This window comes from Triturus cristatus, chromosome 4_1, assembly GCF_964204655.1.
Source record: "Triturus cristatus chromosome 4_1, aTriCri1.1, whole genome shotgun sequence".
Lineage (NCBI taxonomy): Eukaryota > Metazoa > Chordata > Amphibia > Caudata > Salamandridae > Triturus > Triturus cristatus.
In genome coordinates this window covers 769,506,400-769,528,292 of record NC_140585.1, presented here as the reverse complement: position 1 = coordinate 769,528,292, position 21,893 = coordinate 769,506,400, and the positions used below count along the sequence as shown (strand labels likewise).

The 21,893-nt window shown below is 41.7% G+C and overlaps 1 protein-coding gene across 3 annotated transcripts in view; it reads right to left on the bottom strand.

The window, feature by feature from the left end:
• Positions 1–239: 239 nt before the first annotated feature.
• The window catches only part of LOC146855507 (monocarboxylate transporter 2-like), a 350,090-nt gene continuing 328,436 nt past the window's right edge, over positions 240–21,893 (bottom strand). For all 3 annotated transcript variants that reach the window (XM_085653342.1, XM_085653343.1, XM_085653341.1), the window contains exon 6: positions 240–3,456. In XM_085653342.1, coding sequence (XP_085509468.1) covers positions 3,185–3,456 — 272 coding nt within the window. In that variant the 3' untranslated portion in view covers positions 240–3,184. The remainder of the gene's footprint in view (positions 3,457–21,893) is intronic.

Genomic DNA, 21,893 nt, shown 5'->3' with positions numbered 1-21,893 from the left:
TCTAACACGATAATCTCAGCTGGATTTGTTTCCGATGGAATGCTCGATATTCATTTGCTATCAGAGCATAGAAAGAACATAGAAAGCAATGCACTTTTTATTACACTGTGTGAAATCTAGTTGAATGATCCAAAACTGATAATTTACTTGCTTAGATGTACTACGCTACAAGTCAAGAGACACTTTGGAGCATCAACATTCCACATAGATAAAATTAAAGTTTACAAACAGGCACGTGATTTAAATGGAAAATGTTTTAATAAGAAACATGAAGCTCAGTTAAACAATTTGGAATGGTTAATCCTCAGTTAGCCCAATTCATAGCACATTTTATGCATGAAAATCAGTTTCAGGCATTATATAAAACATACATTCTGGATACACTCTAGATTCATGAGGTAAGGAAGTGGATGGGGATAGATGTCAGTTACATTCACTGTGGAATTTTTCAGAGTTGATAATCACACTTTGTGGCGGGGAAATGAGTGTCTGGCCAGAAGCATAAGGTAGGAAATCAATGCAAATGATGTGAACACTCACACATGTAATCCTTTTACATTTACTGTGCCTTTCCCTCACATGCTCTTCTAGATGTGTGTCTTGAAGACTGACTTTCAAAGTGTGAAAAGAACATTTTCAAGAATGATTTGTAAAGGGAAGCCTCTATAGGGAGAATTATTTTCCACCTTAAGAAAAAAAGAAAAACATGCATAGATGTAAAATATTACATTAACCTAACCTGCAGAGTTCCGGTGAGGCTCATGTTAACTAAGCCTGGGAAGTGAATTCTGCTCCGTTTGCAGAGTTCTTCACACTCCGCGCTCTGCCGAGCTCAGAGTAAAAACAAATCTACTCCGCTTAGCAGAGAAGTGTTTTTTCCTCGCTCGCCAACTGTAAGTTGACGAGGGTGAGGGAGGAAAATTCAATGCTAGACCCCTTTCCTGCAAGATTTCTCAACCCGGGCAGTCATAGATGGTCGCTACCGCTTGTGTTGAAAAACCTTCCTTTTGCATTGAGGAAGCTGCCACTCGAGTAGAACTTCTACTAGAGCATCATAAAGATGGAGCGCCCTCTTGCACTGTGCGAGTTGCCATTCACGCTGATTTTAAAGCCCAGGACAAATATTTGGCACTAAAAATTAGTGTAAACAGTGCGAGGTAACCCACTCCGCATAGCTTGTAGTGCTGTTTTGTCACTTCGAGGAGTTCCATGTAAACTCTGCGAACTCCACCCAGGCTTAATATTAACTTCCTGTAAGTGAGGTGAAGCATTATTAAAATTGCATTACTTACCCGTGGTTATACTGAGAAAGTGAGAATATGACAACTTATTTGGATTTTTGTGATGAACTAGTCAATGCCAAAAGTGTTTTAAATGGTTTAGCTTAAATATTTAAATATGTAGATATATGTATGGATAGATAGATAGATAGATAGATAGATAGATAGATAGATAGATAGATAGATAGATAGATAGATAGATAGATAGATAGATAGATAGATAGATAGATAGATAGATAGATAGATAGATAGATAGACGGACAGACATATGGGTTCATACATAGATTTCGGAAGTAGAGACACATACAGTCTTATCATCTACTATGAAATGGTTTTAACCACTAACGGAGTAAAAGCAAATGTCAAAACTTGCAATTTTTCACTTGATTTGTCTTATGCAAATCAAAGCGCTCTTCATTCGAGCTCGTACTGATCTGAAGGATTGGAGCCACTTTTTCTAGGTTCTCTATCTCTCTCACCCACTGGAGCTGATACCGGAGATGACCTTGGTGAATCCTTTTGAACCCTAATGCATCATAGAAACTTCAGGAAATCATTATTAGGCTATTGTAACTGCAGGTCTCTAAAAGCAGACCTGGATCTCCAGAGTAAAAACAGCCAGTGTGGAAGCTAAACCAAAACAAAGGTTTCATGGGAGAGGAGCAGTTAAAGTGTAATTGCTCTGTTACCAACTTGCATGACATGAATCCTAAAGTTATACTTGGAATGTGGCACACTGTAAGGATTTGACTAATGATTGTATTATTTTAGACATTCCAAAAGAATCTCAGTTGAAGTACTTCACTTAACTTAGTCAGCTATGTTTACCTGCATGCCACAATAAGCTGTGTCTACCTACATGCCATAATTCGACTGTGAATTACAGGTTTAGTTACTTGATCAAATGTAAGGTGTGTGACTGGGACATTGTGTACTGGAATGAAAAATCACTCCAATGTTTTAAAAGTCAAACATAATCGAGAGAGTATTTAATGCAAAACAAATTAAATTTTCTATTCTATAGGTACAGACTGCTTAGTTAAAAGTTGCATGCTACCAAATTGTAAAAAATTATATATTTGGCAGTCACACAGTCAGAGTCAGAACAGTGAAAAAACCTTCCAGACTGTATTACTGCTTGTGAATCCCCAAACATTCAAGCATGTTTGCAAGTGCAAAAGGTTTCATGATTTTAGTTTTATTGTTTTGATTGTACTATAATCAAAATGAAGTTTTGGTTAATATCCGTGCTGTAAAAAGCACATGCTCCTCAAAGTAACATATTAAATCTCATTAAAGTTGACGCTAGCTCAGGTGAGTTTCTGAAAATTTGTAAGAACTTGGCAGATTGAATGCACCCTTTGGCAATTGAGGGTTGCTTTTGATGATTCCTGTTGCCATATTCAATTACTTTATTGTAACAAAATCATGAACTCGATGACCATTTTAACTAAGATAAAGAGGGTTATGTCAATCTTTACACTGCAAATTTTACCAGTGGCCATTGTTTTTTAATTTTTTTAAATTAAGCAAATGCTCATGAATCAGACGCCGAGAAAGACATTTTTACCTATTAAAATTGACCTCTAGATCTGCTTCCGAGGCATGCAGTAAGCATTTGTTAAATTGTTTGTGCCAAAATCTTGAAATACTGAAGACTCTTCAAATGCAGAAATATCTTATTTCTGCTTTTTTAATACAAGTGGTAATTGAAGATGTATTATTGTTAAACTCAGAAAATTGCCAATTACCTCCACATCCACCACCACCACAAAATAAAAGCATGATGTGTTTTATTTCATTTGCATCTCGGCTATTTCTTAATGTCCTGTACCCAAACGACACATTTTTGTCAATAAAATACTCCCAGCAAGAATCGCGACATGCTGGCAACCTGTATTGCCTTAAATATTGGTTTCTTTTGATGTGGGGTCATCAACATCTGTGGCAGGCTTTGTGGACAGATCTTCATTTTCATTACTGGTCAGAGGTTCAGTTTCTTTAATATCTTCCTTAGCATTTTGATTCTTTTTTTCACCTTCACTTTTCCTCTCCTTCTCCAACATTCTGTAGTTGATAGCATTCCCAATGAAAAGCCATATACTGGCAATAATTACAATGACTCCACATGTAAAGTACATGTATTTATAGTCACCTGTTATGTCCACCATCCAACCTGAAAAGCAAGGAATAAACTTTTTAGAATCATTGAGTTCTTTTTACATTCTTAAATCTCAAATACATTCTATATACCTTCCATTAATAATGCATGGCCATTAGAAAACAAAATGAGGCTTGGGGTAACAGTTCTAGTTTTCAGAATCAATGCAAAAAGTCTAAATACTGCAAACACTTGGGGGAGCATTTCAGTCCATAATTTTTTGCCCACTGTACCACTATAGACAATGGCCTGCCTTATGCAGATCAGTAGGCGCCCTGCTCCATATAGTAATAGTTCACCTGCAACTGCCAGTCAAGGCCACCTCTAGACATAACTGCCAGCAACCCCAGACCAGTTTCTGCCAACGTAGGCCTCATCAGTGAGGTATACAGCCTGGAGCGCAAAGCACAGTGAGCAAGGGACACACGTCTGGGCATACCCTTGGCCTCGGCCAGGGTTAAGTCACCTTTTGTGTGTTTTATTCAAATACAGATGAAATATAATGCCCTAGCCTTATTCCCCCTCAACTGGCATCCTAGTGACTGATGCAATTGTCACCTCAGAAATTCATTTTTCATTTAAAGATGTTAAATGTCAGTTTTTGAATTTTATTTTATTCTTTGAATTTGGTGCCCCACATAACATGGTATCCCATTCACCTCAACCACCCAGTTCGGCTACATGACGCTCGCTTTGATCTTGAGAACTGAAAAAGTGTTTTTTTCCCAAATACCTCTTTCTTGAAATTTAGATATCAATGCAAGTGCCACAATTATTGCAACATTCATGGTCAATAAGAAGTATTGCACAATATATCCACAACGCGGTTCATGACTCTGTGCTGTTGTTTAGGCAAAATGTGATTTCCCACAGACCCCATCAAGAATCACTGGTGTATAATATGCAACTGCATTACCTAGCCCACATAAAGAGATCATAAAGGAATGTACTTTTCCCCCACCTGGCTCTATAAGGGAGTCTGGTGGAATGGAAACAAAATGAAGACTTTGGGAGGGACTGTGGCTGTGTGAGAGGGAGCAGTAATGTGGTAGCATAACCAACCTAGGCAAACAAATCTTAGTCTGTCTGTGTGTATGGAGAACCTAGTGGTGTAATGCAGGATAGTGTCAGATTGGAGTAGAGGTGGAAAGTGTGATAATGTGATGATGTGGTGATGCTGTGATGTCACCTGGAATGGCAAAAGGAAGAAAACTCTGGGATGGAATGCAAGGGGTTTTCAATTGGTTACAGGGCAGTTAAGGCTAGGACTAGCAACAGTATGTGTTGGAGTCTATGAGCTCCAATATATTTAGCCTAACTCTTTATGTGAGCCACGCTTCTTACAATGTCAACGAAGGAAAGAACCTTATAGTGAGTAGAACGATGAAGAAGAAACTGTGGATATTCGTGTTAGGTCTGCCTGAGGCTGTTTACCAGTTGTGTTGGCTCTGAAGATTGTAAAAAACCAGCAGAGAGCGGTGTAAGAGCTACAATTAATTCAGTATAACTACTCTTTATGTGACCCTAGCTTTTTACAGGGAGGAGGGCGGTGGGGACAGGAAGATTCACAACACCAATTCCCTCACTATCGTATCCAGGTGGGAGAAGAGATTAAATCTCCTGAGAAGAAACAGCCTCAATTTCTCAGTCCACCGGGGCATCCCAAAGAGAGTCGCAAAGGCCCACTCTAGGTGCCGTCAAAACGGTGCTAATGGGGGGCTCACTGGTACCAAGTTCAATACTTCCCATAGGGCCAACAGATGGACGTTAGCCCCTATCCAGATCTCAGTGAGGTCTCCTGTCTGTCGTGGCCTGTACTTTAGCAATGTAAGCGTCCCAAGCATCCAGATGGGTGCCATCCCCACTGCATGGGCAGAATTCTCACCATAACCGTCTTGGCAGTCGCCAGCTTCAAAAGGTCTGTCAGCCAGAGTGCCAGTGGTGGTGCAAAAGTGGACTTCCAGGTCATGGCTATTCTGTGCTTTAGTGGTGCGAATTGCAGGTCAAGAAACCTGAACCTATAGTTATTCTTTTGTGTCCATGTGGTCAGCCCTAGAAGGAGGGCAGTGGAGTGCCCTGTAGGGGACAGTCCATAATGTCCGTCAAGGCCAGAGCAGCAACACCCCAGTATCGGGCAATCTTTCAACGGTCCCACACCATGTTGAAAAAATCAGCTTTGTGATAAGGGCATCAATGGCTCTCTGATGGGACAGTAGAAAAGATGTGCTGTAAGTGCTTTGGGGTCAAATATGTTTGGTGGACATAGTTAAATTGAGTGTATGTCAGGCAGGAGTTCCTAGAGACACCCCACATCTGTTCCTGTGCACCAGCCCATTGCACATTCATCAACTCCTTGCCCCAGGGATTGAGTCCACCTGTCCCTGAAAGCCTGGAGAGACGGCATATGGAGTTCCAGTAATATACCGAAAATCAGAGTGATTGCGCTCCTACTGGTTCCGTGTCCTAACAGCACCTGAAGCAACAAGGTGATGGCCGGTTCAGCACCATCTGACCCCCACACTGTTCCAAAGGCCACCAGTAAGGCGTTATAAGTCAAAAGAATTACCTTCATGAATGTTGCGCCTCTCTCACAATTTGCGGAAGAGCAGCAGGAGTTGATGTGTTTACAGATCTCTGAATGTGAAAACGTCCACCTCTGTCCATTTGCTAGTGTCGTGGTGAACTGCAATCTCAGCAAAACATCTGCAGCACCCACACGACAGGGTAACCATGGCCGGGGAGTCACATATTTATTTCAGCAAGGTTTAGCCACCTTAGTGGGACGCCCCTCCCAAGGGTCCTCACATCGCTGGCACATGAGCCAGTGCAGAATGTCCCTTCCCCCTAGATCCCTTAGGACGAGTCTGTTCCGGATCAGGACCTGCCGCAGGCTGTTGCAAGGGCCACTGCAGTTGGGTGACCGCACACTAGAGCTTATAATGAGGGGCACCCAGTTTCCCCTTTCCAAAGGAGCAAATAATTTATGTAAAGCCACACATTTCCTCCCTGATCTCCATATCAAGATGGAAAGAAAGTTATTAATTTCCTTAAAGGAACACTGGGACAGAGAGACCAGTAAGGCCAAGAAATGATATTACAGCCGTGGCAGTACCTGCATCTTGCCAATACCCTAGCCCATCGGGGAAATCAGCAAATTGGTCCAAAACCTCAGTGAGCAGTGCACCCCTACCAGGGCCCTACCCAGGATGTCATCCACCAAATCCTGTTTTGCATGGTAAATATTTACTCTGAGTTAAAGAAGGTATTGTATTGCCAGATGAGACCAGACCACTGGGGGCCCTCCCACTCCACTTCAGTAGTGTTGTGTAGCAGGAAAAGACAGAACTTAGCCCAATTCGAACGGAAATCATTAAGAAACACCAAAGCATCATTCTCATAAAGTGATATCATCTCCCAACAATCGCAAGTCCACACACCCCATTGTAGTCCTCGCTGGCGGAATAGGCCAACCTGCAGCACCAGCGGCTCCAAGGCCAGCGGGAATATGAGTGGAGAAAGGGAACATCCCTGTCTGGTGCCTCTGTGCACTTTCAAGGCAGTTGAGATCTACCTGCTGGTACGTACTCTAGCTACTGGTTATGTGCATAGCAGATCAATCCACTTCAGTATCTCCAGGCTTAGGCCCATATGTCGCAGCACCCCACGCATATAGGGCCAACCCAGGGAGTCAAAGGCCATTTCAATTTCCAACAAAAGAGCAACCATCGGAGGCACCTCCAACAGAGGCTCATCCATAAGACGGAATAAATGATGAAGATTGAGAAAGGTATTCCTCACACTCAAAAAGCCACTCTGGCCAGCACGGACTAAACCGGACAGGTGCAGCAAAAGTCTGTTTGTGGTGATCTTACCTCAGACTTTGCAGTCCGTTTTAAGCAAAGAAAGCGGTCCATAGGATTGTACTTATAATGGGTCCTTATCGGGCTTTGGGAGCACCACAATCAATGCATCTCACATAGATGGTGGTAGTACACCAGCAGATTTGGCTGATTGGAACACTTGCAGCATCTTCGAGGTGCGCATTGTTGGGTACATTTTGTTATGTGCCATCTGGTCCAGCGTGAAACGGAACTCTGTGGGTGTCAGCAGTGCATTGATAGCCCATCATTGGACAGAGTCCAAGCAAGAGATTGGCAGGCCATCTAGATACGTTGATAAGGTGGGCTCCCCTACCCCACCAACTTCCTAGTAGAGGAAACATTAAAAGTTGAAAAATGCCTCGTTAACGGCCGATTGTGATGTCAGCATGTCTCCTGTGGGGGAACTAATGGCCTCAACTGGGGGCCTCTCACTTTCAAAATGCAGCAGCCATGCCAGAACATGTCCAGCCTTGTCTGCCTCCATGTGTTGTTTGGCAGGGAATTCTGTGTAATCCGCCCTTCCCAGTCTGTTTGCCAATGCTCAGTGATCTGCCCTGCGGGAAGTCAGACCCTGATCTTCCCCCCTCCAGCCCCACACCAATTTCGACTGCTTGAATAGCATCTTCCACTTCCAGCAGTTCGCTCCTCAAGGATACTTTCACAGTGTTCTGTTTTGATGCAGAGGCCACACAACATCACTTAGAAGGCATCCCAATCCACTCACCAGTCCGATGCAGAATTGTCATTTAATTCAAACTACTGGGTGAAATGGGTACCTACTGTCTCAAGAAACATTGCATCCTGTAATGCAGGAGCAGGCAGCCTCCAGGAGGGAATTGGGATCTGACAACCAACCCACGCCAATGGCACCAGGAGAGGAATGTGGTCTGACCGGGTATAATCCAGGCATTCAGCCATCCGGGTAAAGGAGATCCTCACAGAATTACCAATAAGGAAATCAATTCAAATGTGGAGCTGGTTGACATGAGAGAAGTTGGAGTATTCCCTCACCACCAAGTTTAAGGAATGCCAAACATAATTGAGCAGGGTGTGTGTCAGTCAGTTTGTAAAGGAGTGCACCGTGCAGATTGCCTGTGTACCTGGAGTGGAGAGGTAAACCTGCCCATGTCCGTGTCATAAACACAATTAAAATCCCCCCATCTCATAGGCTCGGTGCGTGTAGATTGTGGAGCATGCCTGGGGCGAGGGACTCAAAGAAATGGGATTTGCCCGCATTAGGCACATGGAGGGCCACTAGGGTAATAAGCGCCCTGTCCAGCTGCCCCTCTACTATCATGTCTTCCCTATGGCTCTACCCTTTAGCGCACAATCTGGTGGGGTACCACTGGAATCATTCATACCAACACCCCCATTTATAAGTCAAGTAAGCAGTTCCCACTATTTGACCACTCCAGCGGCACTGCAAATGTAGTAACTGCACCTGGAGGTATGCCATGTGCATTTACTGGTGCCATTACAGGATACCATAGTTTCCATTCCCCATAGCTCACCCCCCACATGCCGAAACATGAGGCAAATCAAATTAGAATGAGAAATCAGCATTTCAGGGGCAAATGGTATACCTTCCTTCTCCTTACAGATTTCTAAGTTAGCTGTACTTCTATCATTACAGACAGTTTCCTAACTAGGTAAAATGCTGACCTTTAGCTAAGGAAGTATCATATTACATGACTCTGTAATGTCTGTGAAGAACAATGGACTATGAGCAGATTGGGGGAAAATACAGTCTTATTGTGACAATTAGAAATGCCTTACTTCCGCTATTAGTACAATTAGTGAACCATCTCTGAGGTGGTCCAGAAACTGTGGACTCAAGATAGATCTGCAAACCCACATTAGAAGAACACTTTGACGTACTTGAGTACAAAGCATAGTTATATGTTAGGCACATATGTAATGTCCTGTTCAGAGCACATGTTAACACGCTGGACCCAAGCCACAAACGTTATGAAATGCAAATGCAGCCAAAGTTTTTAGTATTTAGTGCTCATTTACCGTTAGTTCCCTCCATATTACAGAAGCAGGAAACTATTGATTGCTTTAAAATCCATTAGCTATCATGAAAGGCATGGTAATAGAGACTGCTAGCACCAACAGGATCCTGCCCTGCACCATGTCACCCACAGTAAAATGGAAAAGTATGGGCCTAAGGGGCCTGTACATTTTTTTGCACTTAATTACATTTCTACTCCTAAGTTAGGGGCAGTAAAGCAACCCCACTCTTCACCACTAACACTTTTTGTGAGTGGTGAGTAGGGTGTCGGTACTGTAGGCAAGGGCCATTTCAGCCATCTGTCTGCACTGTGTGTTCCCCTGTGACAACAGTGCACTATTTTAAGACTACGGTAGAGGACAGGAGGTACACGAACTGACTATATCAGGGTATCCCTGTGTGAAACAGGGTTGTTCTGAAATCAGCCATGCATGCCCTCATGACTTGACTTCAGATACTGCGCAGGTGCAGATGTCAATATGCAAGACAATTTTTTGACACAACAAATTTGTTGTGAATGAACACATACACAAAATGCACATAGTAAACAGAACCAATTTTCACATCAATGCTAATCAAAAGAGGGTTGGAGACGAATTCAAATCCCCTAACACAATATGTGACCTCTTCGAAGCAAAGGCTGTTGTGGTGTTGGTGGAATTAGCAAAGTTAAAACATGTCAGGCCTCAGAATGTGTGTGTGTGTGTGTACGTGTGTACGTGTGTACGTGTGTGTACGTTTGTGTACGTGTGTGTGTGTGTGTGTGTGTGTGTGTGTGTGCGTGTGTGTGTGTGTGTGTGTGTGTGTGTATTGCAGCTCCACAGTTTTGCACCTCCTCTGTGCGCTCACAAACGGGTGCTCTCATGCGGGTGGTGTACCCGCTAGCATGCACGCTCCCAACCTTACATTTCTCTGAACGCAAAAGAAAAGCACTCACAGGGGCGAGTCCAAAGGTTTATTCACAGACTCACAGCGGATGCCTTTTTCGATGGCGATCAGGCGCGCCGGAAACGGCCAGCATTTATGTCTTAACTTCCCGTATCCCGACATGGGTTAACAGCGAGAAGGGACAAGCTCTCAGAGAATTCTATCGCCATCTTGGAACATGGATAATTCATTGCGTTTAGGACATTTCATCAATGCGCACAATATTCGTAGTTCAAATGCAATAATACATACAGTGAGCCTATTTCATATGGTTTCATGAAGCTCATACGTACATTCGTAATGCTGTTAAATGAATTGTGCCCACAGATGGGCTTAGAGTGCACATACTCCTTCAATGTCTATTTACACATAAAAGTTCTCATAGGTTACTTCCATTTCATTACTAATGTATATAGCATCATTAGACCTCCCATCTATATAGACCATTACCCAGTTAACATTAACCTGGTATGTTTAATGGAGCGGACATTAAGAATCTTGCCCTGAATGGGCACCCAAACCTTAGTGTGAAGTTGCAATGAGTTAAGCAAAATATATACACAGCCTTTTCCCTTCTCAGCAAAAACCAACAAAAGTTCATCTGTATAGAGAGTCGACCTACAAGCACAAATCCTTAGACATACCCCGATTGTTTCAATATATTTTCACATTTTTAACATCTCAAAATTTCCAACACAGAGCGCTTTCAAAGAAATTCCCTTATGTTTTTTCGGGACAGTGGCACATTATCTAATGACTCAAGTGTACCGCAAGTTTCTCATTACTGTTCAGGCCCTCAGGTACTTTCGTTTGGAGATCAATTATATATCTGGATTCCAGCCTCCTTAGGCTGGTAACCCTATCTCCTCCCCGCTGATGTAATGGAATATGATCCAGGGCAAAAAAGGTTAGGAGGTCCCTACTACTGTTATGTTTGGATGTGATAAAGGCCGCTTGGACGGCCGAAACGCGTAATGGCAGGCGAGGAAGAATTTATTCATCAAAATTAAGAGGTCTACGTATGTTCTTTTCCTGGAGAAAATGTGGACGAAGTGCTTGGATATAGTTTATATTATATATATATATATATATATATATATATATACACACATATATATATATTATATATATATGTATATATATTGCAAAATATTCACGTGATCAAGGCTGCGGATGCAGTTGAAACGCGTTGTGTGGAATAAACCTAGTCGCATACACTTCTGATAGTGTGTTTTCTTGACTGAGAGCGTACTTAATTTGGATTTTGCAATTGAAGACTGCCAGCACGCTCCGCTGGCGTGTACGCCACTTTCCATGGGTGCCAGCTGTCCGGAAGGGGCTTTGTTGGAAAGGATATATATGTATATATATATATAAATATATATATATATTATCTACTGGCGGTCGCCAGTAGATAGTTATAGTTACAACCTATTTTCCATAGGAAATCTCAAAATTCTATTTTGAATAACTTTGGCGCCGGTTGACGAATCCTCGCGAAATTTTCAAAGCAAATGGGGCGCTCCGTTCAGCTCCTACCCTGAAATTCTCGGGGTGATTCATCAAGCGGGGGCCGAGAAAAAGGGGGGTCCCAAAACGCGTTTTCCCCATGCATTTTTCCATAGGACCTTTAGTCGCAGCTACAGCCCGAACGGCTGAACAGAATTATGTGAAATTTGGCAGAGAGGTAGCCATAAGGTCAAGGAAGTGCCTTTTGAAGGTCTCGTGTAAATCTGTTCAGTATTTCCTGATAAAATAGCATTTAAAACCATATCAATATCTATACACGTGCACCGTGCGCGCACTGTGCGCGCACCCTTACGTGCGCGAGCGGAATTCTGATTGGTTGTTAGATGTCTGAGGGGGTGAAAAACAAAGGTGGAGAACGTGAAAAGGGGGCACGATGGACACTTCCTGACCCCCTAGCCTTTGTCAGGGGGTCCCAGAAGGACCCCCAAGGGCAAAAAAAAAGATAATTTTTTTTTCGATAAATCACGGAGTGCGCGCACCCGCACGGTGAAAAAACTGAAAAAATTCAGCGAAGTTCGCGAGTGCGCGCACGGTACGCGCAAGTTGAAAATTCCATAAAAAAAATGTCCAGGTAACTATAACATGTGTGAAACCTATGGTTTTTTAAGTGAATATATATATATATATATATATATATATATATATATATATATATATATATATATATATATTCACTGAAAAAACCATAGGTTTCACACAAGTTATAGTTAGCTGTACATTTCACTCGTAAAAAACCAATGAAATTCCCCCGTTATAGTTAGTGCAGGCAACTATAACTCACGCAACCGCAATCCTCTGCTGATGCTAATACTGTATTTAGACACTTATTTGCCCATGTCTTCTTCCATTAAATTTTAGCTATACATATATTACAAATATTTTTTTTTCATAAAGACACATATGTCATCAGCAGAGGATTGCGGTTGCGTGAGTTATAGTTGCCTGCACTAACTATAACGGGGGAATTTCATTGGTTTTTTACGAGTGAAATGTACAGCTAACTATAACTTGTGTGAAACCTATGGTTTTTTCAGTGAATTTGCAAGGTTTTTTAAATGCTAATTCCTAACTATAACGTGTGTGAAACCTATGGTTTTTTCAGTGAATTTGTACGTTTTTTTAAATGCTAAGTTACTTTACGCCATTCGTGGCGTGCGCGCCCAGTTAACGTAGTTCGTTCCGTGTGCGCATGCGGTGCGCTTCGCGCACCGCGCGCCCACTTTACGCAGTTAGTGCCGTGCACGCACGGTGGTCACGCGGTGCGCTGCGCGCACCCCGTGCCCACGTTACGTGGGATGGGCCATGTACGCATGATGCGCTTCGCGCACCGTGCGCACATGGGGGACAAATTATGCGCTTCGTTGTGAAAGGTATTCATTTGTAGTTTCCATTTAAATATATCCCATGCACAAATGGTGCCCTTCGGGGACCATTTGCACATGGGGTGGGGAAAGTGTGGATAATTTTTTTTTTTAAATAATTGTAACCGTACGCGTACGGTAACCGTAATAGGCGATTTTTTGAAAAAAATTAAAATTGTTTTTTTGGTCTTGGGGGTTGTTTGGGGACACCTATATCGATGCTGTGTGGTTAAGAACAGAATATACTGCTCCTTTAGATGTTTTTGGACTTTGTTTATGCTGCCCCCCTCAGAGTGCGAGAGAGAAAATGGCGGCCACCGCTTCCTGGTTTCGACCGATTCAAATGTTTACTTTGATTGAACAGCCAATCAGAATCGCGCTCGCGCACGTCACCGTACGCGTACGGTAAGCTTACCGTAAGCGCACCGTAAGCGCACCGTAAGCTGGCTCAGATATATATATTGATTTAAAGGCTATTTTCTCAGAATCTACTGAACAGATTTACACCAAACCTACAAAAGGCACTTCCTTGACCTGTAGACTACCTCTCTGCCAAATTTCAAGGAACTCTGTTCGGGCTGTAGCTGTGTCTAAAGGTCCTATGGAAAAATGCATGGGAAAAACGCGTTTTGGGACCCCCCTTTTATCTCAGCCCCCGCTTGACGAATGCCCCCGAGACTTTCAGGGTAGGAGCGGAGCGTAGCGCCCCACCTATTTTGACAATTTCGCGAGGATTCGTCGACCGGCGCCAAAGTTATTCAAAATAGAATGTTGCGGTTTTCCTATGGAAACAGGGTCCTAACTATAACTACCTACTGGCGACCGCCAGTAGGTAATATATATATATATATATATATATATATATATATATATATATATATATATATATATATACATATATATATCCTAACATGCTAAGACAATAAATCGTCTTTATTGCATCTTTAACTGGAGTCTGTGCCCTTGTTTGGCCCACCATGGTCGTTTGTTGGGATCCTGGTTATATATATATATATGTATACACACATGATTATCTATGTATATAGTATATATAGTAGGATTTGGGGGCATTTTTCAAATAAGCGGACATTTCCGGAAGGATGGTGTCAGAAATGCAACATTAGGTCAAAGCCTTTCAAGAATTAATTGAAATTTGTCTCATGATTTCCTTCACTTCCTGGGTAATCTTGTATACTTTCTGTAAGCAAGAATGCTAAAAGAGAACTGTAAATACAAATTAAAAACATTACAAAATAAACAAGTTAGACTATGCAAGCTTGGTGTTCGTGTACATTGAATCTTCGCACAATTAGCTAACATAAATACATGCATCTAAACGCACACACACTACACTTGATATCCGCGTGTAGCTTTTCTAAGCAGTGCTTACCATGTCATATCTGAGAATGTGGCAAAGTTTACTAAGAAAAATGGCAAGTACCATTTTATAATCCCCAGGTAATGGGATAAAAGTGTCACAAAAGAAAATAAACCACCCTCCTTTAACGTCTTAGATTCAACATTGAAACTGAAAGAAAGAACACAATAAATCTCAATTATACACCTCTTGCCAAATGTCTCTGCCATATATATTGGTCCTGTCATCTGTAAGGAGGCATGGGTAACCTATAAAAATTGTTTTGGAAAGCATATTTCCCATTAAATCTTGTAACTTGTAGAATCCTGTGCATGCTGTCCCTGTTAGTTTTAGAGGCTGAGTAATCAGCGTAGCTGTGACTGAACAGAGCAGCAGGGCTTAGCTTCAAAGACAGTGGTTTGCGGGAGAATAAATGCCATGTTGTATTATCTTGTAAAACAAACCTTGGTGAAGTTCATAGGTCAAGTACGCAATTGTTACAGTGCTTTATTTCTTAATGGTAAACATAAGCCAAAAAATAAAAGAAGAAAAATGTGTTACCCTATTCTTAGCATTTTATATATTTTCAATAGAAAAGTACATGAGCTCCCTAGCAGCCAAGTGCACTTACTCCAGATGTATAAAACCTTTATTTTTTAATGGCACATCACAGGAAATATGATTATTATTGGTGCACAGAATAAATTACTGTAACTTATAGACGTGGCTTTGACATACAAAGTTAGCCAAAAAATAAAAAGAATAATGAATGCGAAGGTAAAATTATAGGCAAAGTGATGTATTGTGCTCTAGCACTGAACTATATTTCTTTTTAGACACATATGCACGTGATCAGGCAAACTGTCGACACTCACATTGCAAGAGAGGCAATGACTGCAGTACGCTGTGGTGAGAGGAAAATAAATCTGAATAACAGCTGAACATAAACAATTGATGAAGAGTGATTACAAAAGTCAGTCCATAAGACTAAGATCATGTGATACACTTTTGCTGTCTTTATTGTGTTTACATGCTTCCAACCAAGTACATGATCATCAGCCAATACGTTTCATGCCCAATGCGACTTTTTCAAGTTGTGTGACTACAAACTGTATTTCTTGTTTCTCTGACAATAAGTAATTAAAAGAGATGATATATGTGCCAGAGTACTTGTTTCTTCTAGGTGATCGCTCCTGTACCTATTCATCTGTTCAATTCTTCCTAATAACAAATATTGTCATTCTATTCTATTTATCAATAATATTTGCAAGCTCACAATGAAGTGGTGTTGCTACTCAGACATGGGTGACACCGGCATAGACAGCCCTCATAAGCCCTGTCATGCCCTATGCCAAATTAAATGTGGGCCCATCTAAAGATCACCTAGAAGAAACTCATACTCTGGCACCTATATTGTCTTACTTCATGTATTGCTTTTAGAGGAATATGAAATAAAGTTTGTAGTCACACACCTTGAAAAAGTCCCATTAGGGACAAAACACGTGTCGGCTGATGATCATGCACTTGGTTGGAAGCATGCAAACACAACAAAGACAGTTAAATATATCAAATGACTTCAGACTTTGTGGACTGACTTTCCTGGGTGTTTGTCCTAAACGGTGGTATCTAAAAAAAGTGTTGTAGTGCTCCAGGGTATTTTCTTTATGGTTTAGTGGTTTATTATTCTTTGGATTAACACGCATTGCCCTTACAGGTAGCAGGGGCATAAACTAGGGTAGCACCACTCTTTGAACAAGTATTCTTTCTGTAGACTTTCTACCCTGATTAGTTGAGTGCTGCGCAACATCTTATAGTTATTGTCATGGCTACATATCTGTATTTAACAATTGATGGAGAGGACTAATCCAAGACCCACAAAAAAGAGCCATAAATAATAAAATACATATGTACACACACACATATATATATGTATACACATATAAGTGTGTTTGTGTGTGTGCATATGTATTTATTTATGTATGGCTCTTTTTTGTCTACACATGGCAGGCAAGGCCACAGCTAAAATGCTACTAAATATTTTTACTGTAACCTTATTGGCATTTATGTGCAGTACAGGTATCCAGAGACATGAGTTAAATATATTAGAAATGCAACCTTTAGAAAGTTACCTTTAACCTGCCTGAAGCTGTGGGAGACTAATTTGCAATAGTTCTCTAGCCACTGCCCAATCTGTACTTGACTTGAATGAGGTGTTAAATAGGTGTGAACACTACTCACAGAGCAGAGACGGTGACCTGGGTGTGGGAAGGTATTTTCTTTCCCTTTCAGGAAGACCAGTTAGGGTGGACCCGGGAACTTGATTCCTTTCAAAGGGGCTTGTCATGTTACAAGCAAAAGCTAGGTATCACTAGAAAAGGACCTGCCTGTGTCCCCATAGGTAGTATGGCACCCAACCCCTTGGGAAGCAACCACAGAACCAGTTTTGAGTAACCACAGAAGAAAAAGAGAAACACACTCATTACCCAAGAACCCATGCTCTGCAAGAGGGGGGAAAGGGTTTCACTTTCTTTAGTTTTGAGAGTAAGGGGTACAGTGGAATTGTTTGCAGATAGGCAAACAGAATTTCTGAAAAAAGTGGGTTTGAGTCCCCCAAGCTTTTACCCCATTGGTACTGGAGGAAGCAAGAGTCACCCCTACCCACTAGGTAGTGCCAACCATAAAAGTGACACCCCAAGAAACCCTTCTGAGAACACTTACTGAATGTGTGGAAGGTCAGAAGAGGACTGGGCCTGATGTCTGTGACTTCAAAGGAGCCCAAATGGACTGGACATACACCCTCCTGTACCCAGGAAAAAGAAGTCGACTCCAAGCGTAAGTTGGCTAACCTACTGTGGGGCTACAGGGGCCTAACAATCACTTTCCCTGAAATGCCCAGCTGAACAGTCACAACTGAACCTGGTTAGGACTGTTGGCCTATGTCTGACACCTTGAGCGTTGCTAAGTGCCCTTCTCTGAGGTCCTGGGGGCCTTAAATGTGTACTCTTGTGGTTGTTTAGGCAACAGTAGGACGTTTGCAAACTGTTGAAACCCTTTTCCTTACAGATGCACAGCTTGAGGGGAACCTGCCAGAAAAAATATCCAAACACCAGTTCTATAGCATATGCTTGAATTTCAGCCGTATCCTGCTCAATAATCCCCTTTCCTCAGAAAAACCATGGGTTGGGTCTTTGAAATTGCTAAAGCTCCAGATCTCCAGCAGGAACAACCTCCTTCTGGTATCCAGCCTTTGGTTCCACAGTGGCAAATGAGATTTTAGTGGCGGCCAGTGCTGGGGAGGATTTGTTTCTCAAACAGTGACAAAGTCTCATTTGGCATTGCGACTTATAAGAAATGTGAACACTTTTTCTTTTAAAAAAGTGACATAGTGCTTTTCTAAAGTGGGACTTAGAAACTATTTCAGAATTTTTGACTTCCAGAATTTCGACAGGACCGAGTCACTTGGTGTAGCTGACCAGCGCTCCATCACAGGGGTAGCAAAGCAACTCTGCTCTCCACCACAAGCATTCGCAGTCAGCTTCAACTCATGCCTAGGCCAATTTCCACCACCTCAAAAGACTGACATTGGTCCATATTGTAGCACTACTTTTACTTAAAACCTTCTACTAAACAATTCATATCTCTGGTTCCTCTAATTGGACTTTTGATGTTTTGATGCCAGTTTGTTAGTGGAATTTTACTCTATTTCTCTAAATTGGTTATTGCTTTATTTTGTTTACTTTAGTACCATTTTGGTACTGCATACATACTTTACACATTGCCCCAAGTTAAGTCTATCTGTTCTGTGCTATAGCTAGCAGCGTGTTGAGCTCAGGGTAATTTAGTGGCATTGAGGGTTCACCCTGACAGAAGTGTTATTATTTCCTGATGTAGGCAGCTGACTTCCCTAACTACTAATCCACTTTCTTACACATACAGAGACAGAGAAAATAATTTATATATGTGTTTAAAGCACAACATGTTTGTTTAAATTGTTTTTCAAATTGCATACAATTTTGAGATGGTGCCACACCAAAGTGCACTTGGCAGTGCGGGTCACATTAAAAAGTAATGTAAAAGGTAGTGTGTTTGCCTCTATGGTTACATTTTTGAATAAATAAATAAATAATGCAAAAGAGGTAGCGTGAAGGGAAAATAACAGAGCATATTGAAACATCAAATTGATTTAGTCTGGTTCTTTTAGCCTGTAATACCAACAGATAGGTGAGAATATGCTGTGACCTCAGGGACTTGAATGACTGTCTATTGTGTGCACTGGCACACCATGCCTAAAGTTCATGACAGGTTGCCCATGATGGGGGAGGCAAGAAAGTAAACCATCCTTAGAGTTCTCAAATTCATACCATTACATGATAGATACCAAGTCAAAGCATCTAGCATCATTCATAATTCTGGAAGTAGCATGCAAATTTCTGATAATCCATTTGGACTACCTTTCGCCTCTGTGTTTTTTGACACATTACTCTTAAGTTATTTAAGAATGTTCCAAAGGTGGCATACTTCCAGAATAACATCTTTGAGTGTTGTACAAATATGGGAGAAAATTAAACTGGTAGATGCAACAGAAATGCACTAAATCATGTTAACAAAGAGCAATCAAAGTATGACTTTAGGTTGGTGGGTCATATTGTGCCAAATTACTGGATCACTTTGTGAACAGAGCTCAAGTGACGTGAGAGTTACTAAAAATGAAAGAACATTGTTTGTGATGGAAAACTTCCACAGTGAGTGTTTAAATTAAGCCTGGGCAAAGCACTACGCTACGCTCGCGTAGTTTGTGAAGTTCGCGCTACTTCGCACTACGCAAATTGCACGTAGCACAGTGCGAACACACGTAGCGTAGTGTTGCGTAGTGCTGCGGTCATATTTTGCTTGCTCGCGGTCCTCAACGTCAAGTTGGCGACCGCGAGCAAGCAAAATGACATCCCGGCGAGACTTTTTCCTTGTTCGCGATCAGCAACATCAAGTTGGCGATCGCGAGCATGGAAAATAAACCTCCCGGCGAGATTCCCAACGCGAGGAGGTCAGGTTTCTCATTGCGAGTGGTCGCGTATGCTCTCGACCGCTCGCGATGAGAAACTACCAGTTCGCGTTGAGAAAGCTTCCGCTCGAGTAAAAATCTACTCGAGCAGCAGAAAACTACAGCTCGCACTGTGCAAGATGCCATTTTCAATGATTGCACAGTGCCGGTTGCTTGTCCGCACTGTGCAAACATTGAAAACGACATCTGGCACAGTGTGAACAAGGTACTACGCAGTTCGCGAAGTGCTACGCGTAGCTCGCGTAGTGCGAACTGCACTTTGCGTAGCTTCGCGAAGTGCTAATTTGCGAACTATGCCCAGGGTTAGTTTAAATTTTAAAACCTTCTGATACTTTTGACAAGATAATGATTGTGACCGATGGACCTCCATACAGCTTAGGATCAGTAATGATGCAGATGAGGAAGGATAAGGAAAATGTAATAGCTTTGCAACAAGGACATTTGAAGAGGCAGAGAGTAGCTATTTTTACAAATATGTTTGATGTACTAGATATGAGGAAAGGACAGGTTTAAAGCTTTGAAAGAGATTTTAACCACTAATGGTGCCAGCAGGCCAACCCCGCACTTTGCTCAATAGCAGCATATAGAAACTGATAGCATGGTGTTAGAAGGTGGATTATTAGTAGGGGTAAGCATGCACCTATCACTAGCAATAAGGCCACCAAAGCAATATAAGGTCCAGCTAAGGTCTCAATACATTAGCACTTGGCTCAACTATTGGTAGCTGGCTGCAAGCAGGAAGGCTATGTGAAGCATTTAAAAACAGCAATACATTATTAATACATTATTATTAGTAAGACTCAACACACAATAAAAATCCCACACCAATTTATAAAAATAGAATATATCTTTATCTTTAACCCCTTCGCTTCCAGGCCTTTTCCCCATCCTGTGCCACGCCCTTTTTTGGCTATTTGGGGTAGTGCGCGCTGAGGCCCCTGTAACTTTTTGACCACATAAGGTATCCACGCCAAATTTGCGTCCTTTTCTTCCAATATCATGGGGATTTAGTTTTTTGGGGGGAAAATGGGAAAAACGGGCTGCAAATGAAAGCATCTGGGTTTTTCCCTGCAAGTGTTATCAAAAAAGGGTTTGTGGGGCTGAAATCACCATTTTCCCAGCTTTTAGGGGATATCAAACTTTTGTCAGAAACCCAACATTTTTTACACAGTTTTGGCATTTTTCTGGGCCATAGCCTATTTTTTTGCTATTTGTTGTGCTTTCGACCTCCTTCCAGTTAATGGTAGAAATGGATACAAAAGCAATAATGGATCCTGGAAAGCTATACATTTTGGAGACGTAGACACAATTCTGAATTCAGCAAGGGGTCATTTGTGTAGATCCATCAAGGTTTCTTTATAGAAACTAACAGTTAAATATAGGATAAATTGAAAATTTGTTGAAAAAAAGCGCCTTTTGTGTCAATGTTTTCACCTGTAACTACTTCTAATTTTGACAGCTCTTTGAAAGCAATATACCGTTACATCCGCTGGACATTTCTGGTTGTGTGGATATATAAGACTTGTAGGTTCACCAAGAACCCGACGAACCCAGAGCCAAAAACTGAGCAGCAACTTACAATGTTTTTTTTTTTATGTACCGGGTATATAGCAATTATTCTGTACAAATGTGTACATGGAAAAATCGGTATGAAAGACACCTATGTATTTCTGAAATGGGAACAAAATATAGAGTTTAGAAACAGTAGATATTTACACATTTCCGAAATTGGGAATACTCATACTAGCATGAGAATTATCAGTCATTTTTTAGAATGACTTCAGTTTTACACAATGTCTTTCATTTGGAAGGCAGAAATGCATCGAAAGTCAATAGGTAATAACAGTTCCTTTACATATCCGAATTACCCTAAGTCTCCCGATAAAAATGGTACCTCACTTGTAGGGGTAGGCATAGTGCCCACGACAGGAAATGGCTCAAAACCCAACGTGAACACACCACATTTTCACAATGCAAAATTGCCCTTTTTTAGCAAAGTGCCTAGCTGTAGTTTTTTAACCCTAGCTCTGCCGGCACCTAGGGAAACCTAGCTAACCTATACATTTTTTAAAACTAGACACCCAGGGGAATCCAGGATGGGGTGACTTGACTGCCTCCCACCACGTTCTGTTACCCAAAATCCCTTGCAAACCTAAAAAATTGCCCAAAAAACCACTTTTTCCCCACATTTCTCTAGTGGAAAGTTCTGGAATCTGCGTGGATCCACAAATTTCCACCCACCCCGCGTTCCCCAAAGTCTTCCGAAAAAATGGTACCTCACTTGTGTGGATCGGCATAGTGCCCGTGACAGGAAACGGCGCAA